Source organism: Pectinophora gossypiella, chromosome 7 (assembly GCF_024362695.1).
Source record: "Pectinophora gossypiella chromosome 7, ilPecGoss1.1, whole genome shotgun sequence".
In the NCBI taxonomy this organism is placed as follows: Eukaryota; Metazoa; Arthropoda; class Insecta; order Lepidoptera; family Gelechiidae; genus Pectinophora; species Pectinophora gossypiella.
In genome coordinates, this window is record NC_065410.1 from 2,915,399 (window position 1) to 2,933,330 (window position 17,932).

Consider the following 17,932-nt stretch of genomic DNA (forward strand, 5'->3'; position numbering starts at 1 on the left):
TTTGCTCGCGACGTAGCAGGGAGGGCAGAGCGGGTGTGACGTCACTCAGGATTTGCGGATTTACGTTCCTGGTCGGATGCACCAAAGTGAATGGGAGAGGGAACGGCGATATTGATACTTTACGTAAGTTGTATTTTGTTATTTTCAACATGACAATGGGAAAACAGAGCAACATTTTACCGGGTGAGAATCCTCAGCGCTCCCCATTTGTCCGGCCAAGTATTTTTTTTTAGGTACATAAGGTACACAAACAGCTTATATAAAAACATGAAGTAAAATAAAAGTTACATCAGGAATTAGACTGTTACAAAGCCAATATAGGTGCACACAACATTTGCAGTGTAAGAGATCGTAATCGTTGATTGGATGGACCATAAATAAATTAAGAACATTTTAGGAAAAGTAACCTAATTATTAAAATAATTACTAATAATTACTAAAAATTAAAATAATAATAATAAAGAGTTGAAGAAAAGAGAACCATATTGAAGACTATAGAGAACCGGAGAGGAAATAATGATTGACCACCTGATACGACACGATTCATTTATAACAAACATTATGGAAGGAAAAAATTGAAGGGAAGAGAGGAAGGGGTAGACCTAGGATAACATTTATGAAACAAATAAAAGAGAAGGTGCAGCTCGTGTCGTATCGGGAGGTGAAGGTTTTGGTGGGAAGAAGAGAGGAATGGCGGTTACTCCACCGACAAGAGCGCAGCTCTTAAATAGAGAGAGAGAACCTAATTATTGGGGCGTACCCCATCAACCCTGGTGTCAGGGTTATTACTGAGCCGCCAAAGGCCCCTGATATGACTCATGTAACGACTACGTACTTACATCAGTTAGCAGTAACCGGGACTAACGGCTTAACGTGCCTTCAAAAGCACGGATCGCCTTACTTTTGGACAATCAGGTGACCAGCCTGCAATGTCCTAAGCAAACTAGGGATCACAAAGTGATTTTTTGGTTTGTCCCCACCGTTATTCGAACCCGGGACCTCCGGATCGTGAGCACAACGCTTAACCACTGGACCACCGGGGCCGTTAATGTCTAATAATAAGAACAAAGAAAAAAAAATCTGTGTGCTTTTAAATGCTATTATTTAATGCAATCTAAGACGTTGGTTATGCTACACTATATCGTAAAGCTTCGCTATGTTAAATTTCATGCTAGGTGTTATTAAACCTAGCATCTCGTAAGTCAAATCCATTACGTCTAAGCTCTAGGAAGAGCAAAGGAAATGAGTTTATCTTCCTCAGACAATATTCCAGGTAAAGCTGAATATTATTACTAAACTAGAAGGAAACAATATTAGTTCAAACGATAACAACATGCGCTGCAAACTTCATAGAATTAAGATAAACTCAATGAATATGGTTCGAATCCGGCACAGGCCTAAACCAAATGTTTTCGAATTCATGTTTGGATCATAAATGATTATCACGTGCTCAGCGGTGAAGGAAAACATCGCGAGGACAGCCACATTCCCGAGAAATTCTCTTTCGGGGGTATGTGACCTTCTTCTTATCGTGTGGGTCGTGAGGTAGAATACCAACCTCATCAACCCTGGTGTCAGGGTTATAATTGAGCCCTAACCCGTATTGGGCTGGTTTTATGTTGCTACCTATATTTCTTCTCTTTGTTTTGATCAGAATAATAATGGGTGGAAGATGTATTGGATGTGTAATATAACAAGGGTCATCATCATGTCTGTTATCCATGGAATTAGAAGGTTAAAGGAAGACAAAACGCAATGCAAACGTAATGTTTGCAGAGGCGCAAATTAATTGCTTCTATACCATCTTGAGGAAACGTTGCGCCTGTTTGCTGCGCCGCGTGCGCGCCAGCTCGAACAGTATCCTGAGTGTGTTAGCAGACCGGTGGGACTCCCCGCTGCTGAAGCGCTGGATGCAGCTGCACGCTACTGTGCCAAGGGTCGCGCGTGTGTATTAGCTTAAGTTGTATAAGTTGTTACTAACATTAGAATATAAGTTGATTGTTACTAACATATATGGATACAGTCCGAATTAAATAATTTGAATTTGAATTTTGAATTTGAATTTGAAAACTGTACAGTTTTTGGGGAACGTAACCTGGAAAGTTCCATTGGTCAAAGGTGTATTCATCCGCGATGAACTAAGTACCAACACCTCACCGAACTTTTTTTTTTGATATTTGACTTATTGTAGATTTGCCGCAGATGGCATTAACTACTTGGCCGCACAAATGGGGAGCGCTGAAGGCTCTCACCCGGTACAACGTTTAAGACAACAGGCCTGAGAGTGCCCAGATGGGCGCGAACCTCGGCTTAGGGCGTCGTCTGAGAGGAAAAATATTTGAAAGAATTGATCGACCCTGGGGGGTCGATAGTGATAAGCGCTGATTGAGGGATATAGTCGACCACGCCGGCGGGGTCGGTATCGGGGTCCTGAAGTGTTTGGTGTCGCGAGCTGATTGGCTGCCTCTATGGCTAGAGGAGCTCGGTGGCACAGCGGTAAACGCGCTCGGTCTGCGATTATTGAAGTTAAGCAACTTTCGCAAAGGCCGGTCATAGGATGGGTAACCACAAAAAAAACAAAGTTTTCATCTCGAGCTCCTCCGTGCTTCGGAAGGCACGTTAAGCCGTTGGTCCCGGCTGCATAAGCAGTCGTTAATAACCACCAATCGGCACCGGGCCCGCGTGGTGGTTTAAGGCCCGATCTCCCTATCCATCCATAGGGAAGGCCCGTGCCCCAGCAGTGGGGCGTTAATGGGCTGGTGATGATGATGGCTAGAGAACCTCACCGAACTGACTGTTAGAGCAACGTGATGAACAAGACATTTTTTATTCTATTCTACACCGCACTAGTTTCAAGACGAGACTCATACAAAACGTGCGACGCTTACTAAACCGCGCGACCAAATGTCACGATATACGCCGATGTAGAAACGCGACTTATTATTCGCTCCCGAGGCGCAAACAAAAGTAGTTATATACAAGCGACGCCACGGGGCGACGCGAGTCTCATGAATTATGTATGTCGGTTTACTGTGTCATCTGAACTTCGGAAGTTTCCGTGCAAATCCGAGAATTTTGTATAATGCTAAAGTGAAAATAACTGCCTGCGGATCCTCTAGGATCTGCTGCAGGAGTAAACGCGTGTCGACGTGGTGGGACAGACGGTTACTTTACAATTTTAAGTAAAAAAAAAGAACGAGTAGTGAGTAGTTGTTTTTTGATACATTCTCTTCCACCAATTTATTGTTTTTAATTTATTTTTTAATATCTGTACGCCTGCAGGCCGAACACATCACAGCACTGTTATGTAAATTATTTAACCACCTTTTTTGTATTTTTATGTGTTCTCGCAAAAATACGGAATCCGGGGGCGGAAGGCAAAAGGGAAACCAATGCCTATTTTCCTCTAAAAAAATAGCGTGGAGAATGCTGCACCGACAAGAGTGTGGCTCTTAAATTAGTGATGATGGCTCGCAAATAAATCGATTTGTTTTGAAAAAAAAAAAGATCCCGATGAATTGAGCGCCTCCTTCTTTTTTGAAGTCGGTTAAAAAAGGAAAGCATAGTTTTCGTGTACGCTTGTCCACTTTATTATAAGAAAAAAGTCGTATTAGAGGAATCAGCCTTGAAAACAAATACGAAGGGACTAAATTGCTGTGAGGTATATCAGGTATATCAACACCTAAGTTTATCATCCCAGCATCATTATAAATTCGAAATATTCACTATACTACTAGTAGTTATTTAAAATCATTCACTAAACAAGAAACTTTTCAATAGTACCATTATGAAAACAATTTATCAGAAGACCTATATCAAAAGACCTTTAAAGGATTTTAAATGAGTGAAATTGATATACTTAAATGTAACATTTTCATTCATTAAGCATTTAAAAAGAAAATGGTATTTGATAAGTATGTAAAAAAGGGAAAAAATTCTCCCTAACGTCAAGAGACTCAAAAACTAGCTTTTATGCTTCATGCAGTACACGTAGCTCCTCTATTCCTTCTCTTCATATGTCGTCAACGACACTCATCTTCCACTCAGTTCACCAACATACCACAAACGATTATTATCAAAGAACATAGACATAATCCAGAAGCGTTTTAACCCCACAAAAGCTGAGAGGCTTAAGATGGCAATTAAGGTTTGATATTAAATCAAAGCATACGTTCCCCCGATCGCGTCTCGAATGAATTATGCAAATCTCCTCCGGTGGTTAACATCGTAATATTGTAAGCGACACTTTTGCCCCTCGATACTTATGGGGTGAGATGTAGAGATTATGGAAGCGACAAGAGCGTACTTGGGAGTGCAATAAATTTTTTCGTATTTTTGACCGATTTGTTGAAGAGTATTTTATGGTTTATTTTAATGTGGTCAAACGAGCTTTGCAAAATTGTAAAGTAAAAAAAAGAAAACGCCGAATTGGGAACCTCATCCTTTTTTATATAGTCTGTTAAAAAGTATACTTTACAAGTAAGTTTTACTACAATTTTCACAACATACGAAAGCGAACTTTTCTCGTCATGCAGACAAAAACATATGATGTGACTTAATTTAACATAACATGGCGTCAACATCTGTAACCCTGAAGAGGTAGGCACGCACTCCTCGTCAGTTGTAGTATGTTAAGTCTCATGTAATAGGGGATGAGCCTATGACCACACCCCGGACACTTCATACAAATAACCTCGTTCTACACAGACACCACACATTGATGTTATCATACGCGCGCAACTGTGTGTGTGACGTCTGATGCCATACTATTCTAGTCTAAACTATGTTCGAGGGGGGGGTGAGGTAAATCTAGCTCAGACGCTGGTGGAGAGCGGAGAGTTGTCGTTCTATACGTAGTATTATTGCTTATCCTATGCTTATTACCATCATTCTGGCACAAAACCTGGAAACAACTTGTTATCAAATCTATGATCCATACAAGAATTCAAATTTCAGTTTGTACACATAATTTGTTTTCGACTTATTATATGTCAAAAAAAATGTAAGAAAATACCAGTCTCTTCTATTGAACTACATCTGCCACTAAACGTTGCCCTGAATTCTTACAGCTAGATGGTATCTGTGAGGGCATAAATTGCGGGTGGGCCCCCGGGCGAAGGGGCCACCCAGGTGAAAATTATCAGAAGGGGGCTCAGATTTAAACCAAACATTGGGGTTTCCTCCATACGCAGGTACATCTGCGTTATGTCTCTGAAAAATGATTCGCGCAGAGAATACTAAGTTTAAATGGATTTCTTTATTTATATTTTTTGGTTGGTTCTCGTGTTGCATTTATCACCCAGGCGTGTTTCGTTTGAGCGAATTGGGGCTTGTTATTTTCTGTGTAAATAAATGTAAGTATTTCGAATGTTTAAAAAGTTGAATATTTTTAAATTTTGAAATGAAGTAAAGTTTTTTTATACCTACAAGAGGATTTTCTTGATAAGGCAGCTTTTAGTGTGCAGGGTGTGAGTGACATCGTAACGAAAACTTTGAGGGATGATTCAGACCTTGATTCTGATTTGATATCAAGTGGAATTTACCGTCGCAAAAGCATGGAATTGAAAATAATTTGATCGTGTGGGTTGTGAGGTGAATTACCAACCTCATAAACCCTGGTGTCAGGGTTACTATTAAGCCGCCAAAGGCCCCTGACATGACTCATATAACGACTACTTACTTACATCAGTAAGTAGTAACCGGGACCAACGGATTAACGTGCCTTCCGAAGCACGGATCGTCTTACTGGATCGTCGTCGTATTTTTTATTATTAATGTTTATGTAGTAAATGTCTAGTCTGTGTTTAAAGGAGTTCACTGGTGGTGCACCAATTATTGTTTCTGGGAGCTTATTCCAAGAGTCCTGTCTAGTCCTTTTTGAATTTGATAAAAAAGTTAATGTGACATGTTTTCAGTGTAGTGTGTGTGTGAAAGTGTAAGTTTGTGTATACATATTAGTAATCATGACCGTACAACCAAATAGTTCCTCATATGCCATACTAACACCTACATACCTACAAAGGTCATGTAAGGGCCTCCCAGAGACAATGGAACTATGGCAATATTTCATACCAGCCGTCATTATTTCACAGCAGGCCGGCCCTTAGCCCTTCCGTTCGTGTTATTATACCTACAATACGTATAACCATGAGTGTTTACGTTCTTTGTGAAGTCAGAAGGGATATTATACTTGGTCGGGTTGGATAAACCGTTTATTTAATAAATACTGTTACCCGAAAAGTTATTATAATAATAAATTTTACTTATTCACACATTATTACATCCACATTTGTTAGCGCTACTTATAAATGTTAGTCCGGACGGAGGTCTCGGGTTCGAATCCCGGTGGGGACATACCACAAAAATCACTTTGTGATCCCTAATTTCGTTAGGACATTACAGGATAATCACCTGATTGTCTGAAAGTAAAATGATGCGTGCTTTGGAAGGCACGTTAAGCCGTTGGTCCCGGTTACTACTTGCTGATGTAAGTAAGTAATCGTCACATGAGCCACGTCAGGGACCTTTGGCGGCTCAATAATAACCCTGACACCAGGGTTGATGAAGTTGGTACTCCACCTCACAACCCACATGATAGAAGAAGAAGTGCTTAATGTTATATTACGTAAATTTTAAAACAATATTTGATATAGTTTATATCTTGGGTTTTTGTTGTCGGTTAAAAGCTTTAAAAACTTATTATTTATTTATTCACAATTTACATAGTCATTACAGGCAATCCCAATTCAACTATGTAATGCAATTTTACTTAAATATTATAAACTCAAGAGTTTTACAACTAAGTCTGTGAATTTCGTTAACGAACACGTAAATAGATCGATGTCAGTATGTGGAGGAGTACGGAGATAGTATTAATGGTCTTTAGTGCGCGCGCTACAGGAGCGCAGCTGCCGAGGTTGGTGCGCGCAGTGGGCACCGCAAGCATTCGGGGAGGCCGTCTAGTTTTTCGAGCGTCTAATGGCACTAAAAACTGCAAAGTGAACAAAATCTCCGAATTGTGAATTATTCCCCTTAAAATGATAATAAAGAAAACAATAAAATCTACGAAAAGCCTTTAAAATCATAAATCGGCAGTGGTATATTTTAGCACTGAATTTTAAATGAAACTGCGAGACCCTTAAGGTGAGGTCATAAAAAAGATTTTATTAAAATACCCTCGGAAAGGGTTGGACTCAATTACCATTTTCGCCGTCGACGTAAATAGCTTACAGTAATCGCACTGAATTAAATCTTGGTGTTTTTGGGTGTAGCCACGATTGATAGTGAAAAGGGGGAAATGCTGTGACACTGCAGCGTTGTAAGACTCTTTGTAGGGTTTTTTTTTTAATTACTTAGTGATCACTAGTTTGGTTAGGACAATACAGGCTGATCACCTGATTGTCCGAAAGTAAGAGCCACGTTAGCCGTTGGTCCCGGTTATACTTATTGATGTAAGTAAGTCGTCGTTACATGAGTCATGTCAGGGGCCTTTGGCGGCTCAACAGTAAAGTAAAGATAAAAAATTATCGCCAAGCGTCTGTAAATTAAATAGTAATTTGTCATCCAGTTTACTAGGTTCATCGTCACATTTTTTCAACGCAACTTTCAGTAGTATTCAGTTTATCATCATTAATTTAAGAGCCACGCTCTTGCCGGTGTAGCATCCACGCTACTTTTTAGGGAAAATAAAGCAGTGGTTTCCCTCTTGCCTTCCGCCTCGCAGTACTCAGTCTGACGCGAGTGGGATGGCGCCCAAAGAAGTCCAGGATATAAATGATAATAATATCATCTTCAATAATGTCATTTGCAAATGAGGAGACAGAAATAACTTACTTAAATAACTAATACGGATATCAAGAGATTTCTTCATAAACCTGTGAAAGTGGGTTACAGTAAAAGGCATCTTATACGCTTAAAGTCGCAAATGATGTCATGAAGAGCGGAATAAAATGAAAACAGTCTTTGAATAAATTATACGACGACATCCAGTAAGAGCTTTTGATTCTAGCAGCTTGAGACGGTGCTGGAGAGTTTTTCCATTAGGAATTTAATATTTATCAAAGAACAGGATCAACAAAATAAATAAATAAAAATTAAGTAAATACTGTTTTTTTTTCTCTATTTCAGGTATACATCCTAACCGACAGACGTGTACTTAATTTGTTATGATTATCATCAAAAAACAACTCATTGCAAATACAACGACAATCTGGCTAATTGTTAACCCGGCACATTACAAAACGGCGCTGTTTTTGGAAACGGGTAGACATATCCACAACGTAAGGATGAAATTGGTTGTCCTTAGATGAAATGGTCTTATAAAGTGCTATAAATCACGAGATGCTCTAAGTATCACAGATACAATGAAGGATACGCTTACCCTTTGTGCAGTAGAAAATGTACGCTTCGCGTGTTTTCAACGCTTTGGCTCAATCATCGCAATTATACGAGCTTCATGAATAAAATGACCTATTACTTAGAGTTGTATTTTCGGTAATGTTATGGTTTTATTAGTATCTTTTTCTGTCGGTTGTTCATTGCTAGTAGTTGATTTATTTAAGCTTCAGTTTATTAGAGAACGTCCATCAGTATTAAAGCTAAATTAAAAGAGCATTTTTTTTTTCACACAATGCCTAATGTAATATGTATTATGTATATTATTATAGTACAGGATATACTATACTATGTATATTTACATATATATTTTTACACTTGTTTATATATATATGTATGTATATACGGTTTTTTATTTTGTACATTTTGTGCCTTTCCACTTTTATTAAATTGACCTCTAACACCATGCAGGGTTGGCTGGAAGAGATCTCTTTTAGAGACAAGTCCACCTTTTGTACCTATTTTTGTTTTTATTTTGTCATTTATTTAATTATTGTGTACAATAAAGATTTTATTAATAAAAGCTTTTTTTTATTTTTGTCTTACATGAAATATCATAATTATTTTACTATTAAAACCAGCAGATGCGGCAGATGTAGGTTAAAATTGTGCGACAAATTATTAGGCACTTTCCTAAAAGCCTTGGGCCTCACAGTCACAGTGATAAAAATTGTGACAAGTTAATCCCATATATTTTATCACTGTCACTGTCGATAGTCATAATCGTTTGCAACTTGGTTAAGGCCCCTGGCCAAAGGAAACAAGACGAGATGTTTTGATCCGTAATACTATGGTCATACCTTGCACACTTCATACAAACAGCCTCGTTTTACACAGACACCACACATTGACATTATCGGACATTATCGTACACGCGCATCTGTGTATGTGACGTCTGACACCATACGATTCAAGTCTAAACTATGTTCGAGGAGGGGTGAGGTAAACCTAGCTCAAAGGCTGGTGGGGAGCGGAGAGTTGCCGTTCTATACGTAGTATTAGTCCTTATTCTATGCTATGGTGTAAGGAATACATTACATTTACTATTTCTTGGTATCTAAACGCTTTTTAAAATAAATATTCTTACATAAGTAAGGATTTTCTATTTATCTGAACGAACAGCGCAGATCCTATTGAGAATAAAGAATCGGTGAACTTCAAACCGTCTCGAAAGTTTTACTCGTAACAACTATTACCTACATCTTAAAAGCAAAATCTGATTTAAAGTCGCGCGATCGTTAAAATTGCAAGTGTTGGATGGACGGAGTTGTAAATTTAAATCACTAAGTCTTGCAAGTTGGGCAAGTTGAGGCAAGTTGCTGCAAGTTGCTGCAAGTTACTGCAAATTGGATTACTGCCACGCAGAGGCCACTTTGACACGTTGCTTGCGTGTTTGCCTCTGCTTTCTGGTAATGAGGTTAAAATAGGTTTACAAGTGAAACTGAGTCGTAATGTACGAGAAAATTGGCGTAAATTGTAAAATTTGACTTTGTTCGATTATATTGTCGGTCATTAAAAAAAAGTTCAGACAAGTAGATCATGTTAGATTAAAAAGGGATCAATTCAAACTCCGTATTTTGACTATCAATGTGATTGCATCCAGACTGGACTGCCCTTTTCTTCGGCATTGCTGTGAGAGACACCTCTGTGTGCCAGTGCCGGAAAGGGGGTTCTAAATGGATTTTATTATTTTATATTTATTTTTAACTCAATATTAATTAATTTTTCATTTTAATAAATATGATTTTAATTTTAACTTTTGATTTTAATAATTATTATATTATTTCATTATTATTATTATTTTTTTCATTGTAATAACTTTTAATTTTAAAGGGACATAATTATATCTTACAATATGGGTACCTACCTGAAATAAATGCATATATATTTTTTTTTATTTGTAACCAAATGGAATAGCCGCGAACTTATGAGTTACCTCATAATTTTTCCTCACACAGTTGGTTCGACTATTAATATAGACGGCGATATGGCTCACCTACGTTGGTCTAACAGAAAGATCGGTGAAGCGGGGGGTATTCAGTTCATCTTGCAATGGATGGAGCTCTAACTAGCCCAATTAAGAAAACAGTCGTGAGCTTAAGTTCATCAAATTGAGGTTGCGAATTGTCGAAATATGAATACGAACATTTTATCCACTAAGTCGTAAAGTCTAATGTTCATTTACAACCCAATTCATTGTTTATCTATTGTGGCTTAAGAGGATATACAGGCTGTTAGTGACATCGTAACGAATACTGAGGGGGATGATTCAACTCATGATTCTGAGTTAATATCAAATGGAATTATCCGTCACAAAATTCTTGTTTTTTTTTTTCTATAATTTTGCGATGGTAAATTTCATTTGATATCAACTCAGAATCATGGTCTGAATCATCCCTAAAAGTTTTCGTTACGATGTCACACTAACACCATGTACTGTAGAAATTTTAAAAAACTAGGTCCTATATTTTAATAATAGATGCATAACAGTTATGGAAACCCACAATGAAACTTTAGCTTATTAAAAACTTCCTAAAAGCGCAGTCTCGAAGGAATATGTAAGTACCAGGAAAGCATGAGTCAAAGATATGCCTCAAGGGTTTACTCTGAAGTTGGCCACACGTCGTCTACATGTTTGCAGTCATATTGGAAACTCATAACACTAAGTATAATGTAGTAAGAACGTTGTTGAGGTAAAACATTTTTCAGTAATGCTGACTTTTTCTATTCGCTTGGTCTTTGTTCATCAATATCCCTACACAGTATAAAACAAAGTCCCTTTTACTGTCACTATATCCCTATGTACGGTCACGAGCATTAATATGTATACACTTTGGTACCATGTCACATTAACTTTTTTGACAAATAGAACTGTAAGTCTCACTAAATGTCAAATATGTTAGTGAGACAGAGTCCTAAAGTGGGTACATTATATTGCTCATGACTGTACGCTTAAATCTTTAAAACTACGCAACGGATTTTGATGCGGTTTTTTTTAATAGACAGAGTGATTCAAGAGGAAGGTTTATACAGGGTGTAACGGAAGGGGGGTATCAAGCCGAAAGGGGACAAAACTATACCTTATGTAGATCTTATCTGCAAAATTTCAATTAAAAAAAAACACTTTTGATATTTTTTTAAATTTCAGTTAAAAAAATATTTTAATATTTCCAGCATGTAAAAAACACGGCACAGCACTATTGAGGTCACTGTTCTTAATCCACTCAAATATTGGCACTACACAAATCTCCTAGCGCGTCCTGGTCGCCTGGTACTCGTGACGCTCGCACGGCCGCGATAGGTACGAAATTCGAGCGGGCGGCGGCTTTGGCGGCAACGTCAAAAGGAGTCGGCGGCCGATTGGAACAATCCGAGTCGGCGGCACGTCGGCGACTGTAACAAACAAGAATGACACTAAAGCATCTAATAATTGGAGTCATTTTGCTTTGACAACTATTCTCACATTATTTTATGACGTGTAAAATAAGTTAAAATTACCTACTTGTTTAGGTAAGGTATTTAATTTAATAGTAAATAGGAAAAAAAAGTGTGAGTGTGGGTAAGTAGGTAGGTAATTAATAATTAGACTTACGTTTTACAAGAAAGGTTCGAAATGTCGTCATCCCCGTTCGATGCACAGACCTGCCGCTTCATCTGTCCACAACACTTTCGAAGCAAAGTCTGGTGAGCTTTCCACTTGAACTCGGTACCATTCTCAGAATGCCACACGAGGTAAGCAGGAATTAGCTCGGGCGTACGTTGCATGTGGTAAGGTTCGCGTGGTAGTCCTTGGGTTGGCTGCACGGCTAGTACGGCTTCTTCAAACTCCGGATCACGGGTCGCCGAGCGGCCAGTCTCAGATGACGCGTGGAAAGAGCCCGTTAAATGCAGTAGGCGATTGACCATTTTCCTGAAGCAATGCAGTGAAGGCAGTTGCCTGGCTTCATCAGCTGGTCTACCTTCTATGAATCGCTGATACAAGTTCCGTGCTTCACTTAAGTTGCCATCGCCGGCACCCACACACATCATCATTTCATAATAACCTACATTACTCAAAGACACCTCGAACTATCACTGATCACAGTTATCACAACAAATCCAAATTTCGAACTTCACTCCACAGATAGTAAACAAGCACTGACAAATAATTTGACAGTTTACTTTCGTGTGCATGTTTCTATCTCTTTCGAATGCTATCCTGGTACTTAAGGGTATGTTATTTCTTTGTGCGCAATAAAATATTTTTATGGTATTGTTTGAATGAATGAATGTATTGTATTTTATGAAAGTAGGTACGTATTTTACTTTGAACCTAGAAAAGTAAAAAAGTCGTTTATCTAATAAGGATCACCCGCGCTCACACTCTGGCACTAACACAGAATTGCCACGTTTCTTCGCAAATATCCCGCGCAATAGCAGAAGGCGAAATTAATCTGTCAATAATAAGACATACTATCACTCTGCCCGTATCCCTAATGGGGTGGGCAGAGTCACAAGAACATCCCATTAGCGGTACGAGCATGATAATTATTTATGTACCTATGTTATGATTACTTGTGGCTCTGTCTGCCCCATAAGAGATAAAGGCGTGATATTATGTATGTATGTTTGGTACGGGCATGTAGCGATACGAGCGTGTAGTGGTAAGTGAAATTCCGCTGAGACTGAAAGTCTCTGCCTACTCCAATGGGAAAAAGGCGTGATGTTATTGTTCACTGTTGGACAATACACGACTACAATTTAGGAAGGAAAAAAAATACAAAAAAAAAATAATATTTTTTATCATGGTTAATGATAACTTTCCCTTAACAGCACCGCCATTTTGAATTTCGGGTGCACTAGGGCTTGCCGATCAAAAAATGACTATCGATAATCTATCCCGACCGAGAGTCGATCGATAGCAAGACTATTGATAACTCGGAAAGTGGGAACATTTTCGATTTTATTACCTAAGTGCAATACAATCGATAGTATCGTTGCGGATTAATAACAAACTATCGATAATTTTGCCCTCAGTCAGTAGTATTGCTACACTCCGATAGTATGGTTATTTTGAGTGGGCTGATTGTCTAAACTGAATTTCAATAACTCAAAAGTCCATGGATTTAGATTTTTTGAAAAGTTATTTTTTTATTTCTACCAATCAAAATCGTAGTTGAAAATGATTATGATCGATAATCGATACTGAACTATCGATAGTTTGAAACACTAGCGTGCCTTTTTCTATTCGCGAGCCCTGGCATCCTGGTACAGGGTATAAATCCCATTAACTGTCCCAATGCAATTTGCAATTCCGTGCTTCGGAAGGCACGGTTGGTCCCGGTGACTACTTACTCATGTAAGAAAGTAGTCATTACATGAGTCATGTCAGGGGCCTCTGGCGGCTCAATAGTTACCCTGAAACCAGGGTTGATGAGGTTGGTAATCCACCTCACAACCCACACGATAGAAAAAGATTTAAAAAAATACTGTTATGTGTTTTTAATTCCTTGTAGGCAATAAAGTATTATTGTATTGTACGAAAGTACTTATTTTAAGATTACTTTTACCATGTCATAGTAAAAGTAAAGTTATGTTAGGTAGGTACTTTACTTGAGAAATTAATTTTGTCTTTACTATGTTGTAAACGTAACATTAATGTCTCGTTAATAAGATACACAATCACTTGCAGTTGCTCGTATCCCTAATGGGGTGGGCAGAGCCATAAGTAATCAGAACATACTAACATAATATCACGCCCGTATCACTAAGGGGTAGGCAGTCACAACGGTACTTGAGAAATTTATTTTGCTTTTACTATGTTGTAAATCCCCAAGGAATTCTAACAAGCCTCTGACGTTGCCGGCCGCCTCAGGGAGGCACCCCGTCTGGCCAAGGTGCCGGACCCGGTAGTTGGCGGCTCCTTCACACTCCAGTAGCACATGGGCCGCTGTCTCGTCCATGCAGGTTCTGCACAGGGGCTTGTCGGTGACACCTAGTGTAAACAGATGTTTGTTGATATCACCGTGACCACACAGCTACACCTGCTACCTGCAGCTGTTACCTGTATTAGTGGAGACCTCTTCACATTTAGAATTCTTTTGGAGAGACAACTATTGATATTGGGTAGTGCCATCTTAGCCTGCCTGCATTTATTTACGGTGGTTCATAGTCTGGTGTGTTTGTTCATTCCCAAATACCCTAATACCGAACTAGCTTTATTTGCGGATGATACAGCCATCTATTCTTCGTGCCGTGGTCGAGTTATGATGACCGGAATTCTCCAACGCGCCAATGCCTTGGGCAAGTAGTTTCGCAAATGGAGAATCAAGGTAAACCCGGAGAAAAGTGCAGCGGTGTACTTTTCAAAGGGCTATTATAATACGTCACGGTCACGCTGTCAACTTAAGTCATCAAGATGTCTGGCAAGCCGATCCCTTGGGAGGAGCAAGTCAAATATCTCGGCGTAGTCTTAGATAGACGTCTTACTTTCAAGGCCCATATCAAACGTGTGCGCGATCGCGCCACGTTTGTAATGGGCCGTGTTCATTGTCTCCTTAACAAGCGTAGTAAATTATCCCTTAGGAATCTACACGACTTGCATCCGTCCGATCATGACCTATGCAGGGGTAGTTTTCGCTCACGCGAGTCTCTCTCAAATCCACCGTCTACAGGAAATACAAAATCGTTCGTGGTTCCTTCGCAATGAAAATCTGCACATTGACCTAAGTCTGCCAACCATTGCCCAATGGCTCAAATTAGTTTTTTCGATTCTGCTCCGCACCAACCAAATCCCCTGGTAGTTGCGGCTTCCGAATACATCCCGCTTAGGAACGGTACTGAATAGCATCGGCGTCCGAAGTATGTAATACGATCCCGACGACCCGATTACTCTAGCCATAGAATCAGCCAATCAGCTCGCGACAACAAACATTTCAGGACCCCGATACCGACACCGCCGGCGTGGTCGACGACTTCCCTCAATCAGCGCTTATCGCTATCGACTTACTAGGGTTGTTTAATTCTTTCAAATATTTTTCCTCTCAGACGACGCCCTGAGCCGAGGTTCGCGCCCAACTGGGCACCCTCAGGCCTGTTGTCTTAATGTTGTACCGGGTGAGAGCCTTCAGCGCTCCCCATTTGTCCGGCCAAGTAGTTAATGTCATTTGCGGCAAATCTTCGATAAGTCACGTCAAAAAAAGGTGTGTTTGTTGGCTGCTCTCGTTCGTAGCAGCGAGCGGACCTGTCCGAATGAGATCGGCAATATCGGTTCCGGACCGATGGCTGTTACCTCCCGTTCCCCTTCTGGCCAACTCGTCCGCCGCGTCGTTACCTCTTGAATCGCTGTGTCCTTTGATCCATTGTAAAGTGAGGTGTTAGTACTTGCACACCTTAGTCAGTGATTGGTGGTAACTGTGTATGAGTAGTAGTAGTTGTTTAGGGCCTGCAAAACTCTGAAAGTATTCTAATGAAACTGTCCCGTACCTAGCTAGCCATGAACGCATTCGCCGCTAGCGTGATGCCCATTTGACCTGGATGACGGTGTTAAGGGAGCCTGATATTACGTAATCATAAAATAAAGCATACTACACAAGGAGACGAGATGCATTGTAAAGTACATTTCTTTATCAACTATTAATGTAGGTAATCGACTACATTTTTTTGACAAAACTTGTACAACAAAGTGACTCTGCCCACCTCAGTAGCGCAGTAAGTGTGATATTAGATATGTGTAATTACTTGTAGCTCTGTCTGGTCCATTAGGGATAAAGCCGTGATTTATGTATGTTCACATCTTGTTCTATCCTATTGGTTGTGCGGTGGATAACCAACCTCGTCAATCCTGGTGCGAGGGTTATTATTGAGCCGCCAAATGCCCCTGACATGGCTCATGTAACGACTACTTATTACATCAGTAAGCAGTAACCGGGACCAAAGCTAATTGTTTTTTTAAATATTGTGTCTGGAAATCTTGGCCTCACAAGGATGAAACAAAACAATTTAAAAAATATTGATTAATATGGCCATCACTGGCACGTTTACCCTTTACTAGGGCAGGCATAAATAAAAGAGGTGGTAGCTGTTCACTCAAAAGTTAAATACCTTGAACAGCTGATTGCTACGTAGTGTTGTGCAAATTTGAATTTATTACATGAAGACCTGGAATTCAATTGCTCATAACTAATGCAAATATGAATTTAGGCGGCCAATACTCTCGCATGTGATTTGTAGATAGTGACAGAGTAGGCACACTTCGGGTTGATACCCCCGTTCCGTTACACCCTGTATGTATGATAACATCCATTAAATAGTGGAGAAATACTGTTATTTTTGAGGTTTTTAATGTGATGTCGAAAATAATTTTATTTTTTCTTCAGCCTTGCACCCGAGGGATGCCGGGGCGGGTCGCTAGTCATGGAATAAACGAAAGAGGCTGGAAAGGCCCTAACGCACATTTTCTATGAGAACCGCTGTCGCCAGTACAACCCCGCTCTCTTTTACTACTTCTCCTTCATACAAATAACCACGATAGCTTTCCTGCTCATCAAATTCCATAGCCACTTTACTGACAATGTATATTTTATGTGATAGGCTGCAATTTTATCATTACTTTTCGTAAGATACGACATACAAAAGTATTTTTATAAATAGCCTATCTTACTAAGGATTTTAGCTGATAGAGGGATCTCCTTGCACGATTGCCAATATTTGATGTTTTTGCCCTGCAGGATGCACAAGACGACCTTTTAATATAGGTACTATCGCGGAGCTCCGTGTGTCGTAAAGTTTGAGGACGAGTGGAGTGCAAAGTTGAAGTATGAATTATTTGCTCATACTTGTATGGCGCGCGTTTCACGCTCACTTGGCTCTTCCAACCTCTTTCTTCTATTCCGTGATCAATACAATAAAACTCAGATTTTTTAGTTTTATATCATACTTAATTTCTCCTCTAAATGTAGTTACAATCAAACGCTTATCAACATCGTCATCATCAATTTAAGAGCCACGCTCTTGTCGGTGAGGCATTTTCCATGCTACTTAACAACAACAAAACAAAATCAACACACACATTTGCTTATCAACAACACACACATTTGCTTTTACAACATACAATAATTTTTTTATAATTCTATAACAACCAAAATTACATCCACGTATTTTTCATGTCCTCGAAAACCCAGATATATCTCAAACAAAAAACAATCTCCCGCCTCCAAACACTTTTCTTTTCTCATCCCATTTTTTTTAAATAGGTATCTCAAATATTGCCACATATTTGAACTATTGCTATTTTTTTTTATTGCCTGCCTGTTCGAAGAACGCATTACTTACGTCCTAGTGTCGAGTCAATTCCCGACTCGGGGTCTGAACCACTGAATTCGACTTTATGAGTTTGAATTCAATTCATGTTTGGATCATAACATGCATAAACAGCCTATATACGTCCCACTGCTGGGCACAGGCCTCCCTTCAATCAACCGGATGGGGTATGGAGCATACTCCACCACGCTGCTCCAATGTGGGTTTGGATCAAAGATAATTGATATTGTGTGATTTC

The 17,932-nt window shown here is 39.5% G+C and overlaps 2 protein-coding genes across 4 annotated transcripts in view; both read right to left on the reverse strand.

The window, feature by feature from the left end:
• LOC126368154 (kinesin-like protein CG14535) overlaps window positions 1-17,932 on the reverse strand; it is a 657,648-nt gene that overhangs the window by 32,121 nt on the left and 607,595 nt on the right. The gene's annotated exons all lie outside the window — the stretch shown is intronic.
• On the reverse strand, window positions 11,456-12,575 carry LOC126368230 (uncharacterized). The gene is made up of 2 exons (XM_050012135.1): window positions 11,987-12,575; window positions 11,456-11,787 (listed from the first exon to the last, which is right to left on the reverse strand). The coding sequence occupies exons 1-2, from the start codon at window positions 12,424-12,426 to the stop codon at window positions 11,619-11,621; spliced, it is 609 nt and encodes a 202-aa protein (XP_049868092.1). The 5' UTR covers window positions 12,427-12,575; the 3' UTR covers window positions 11,456-11,618.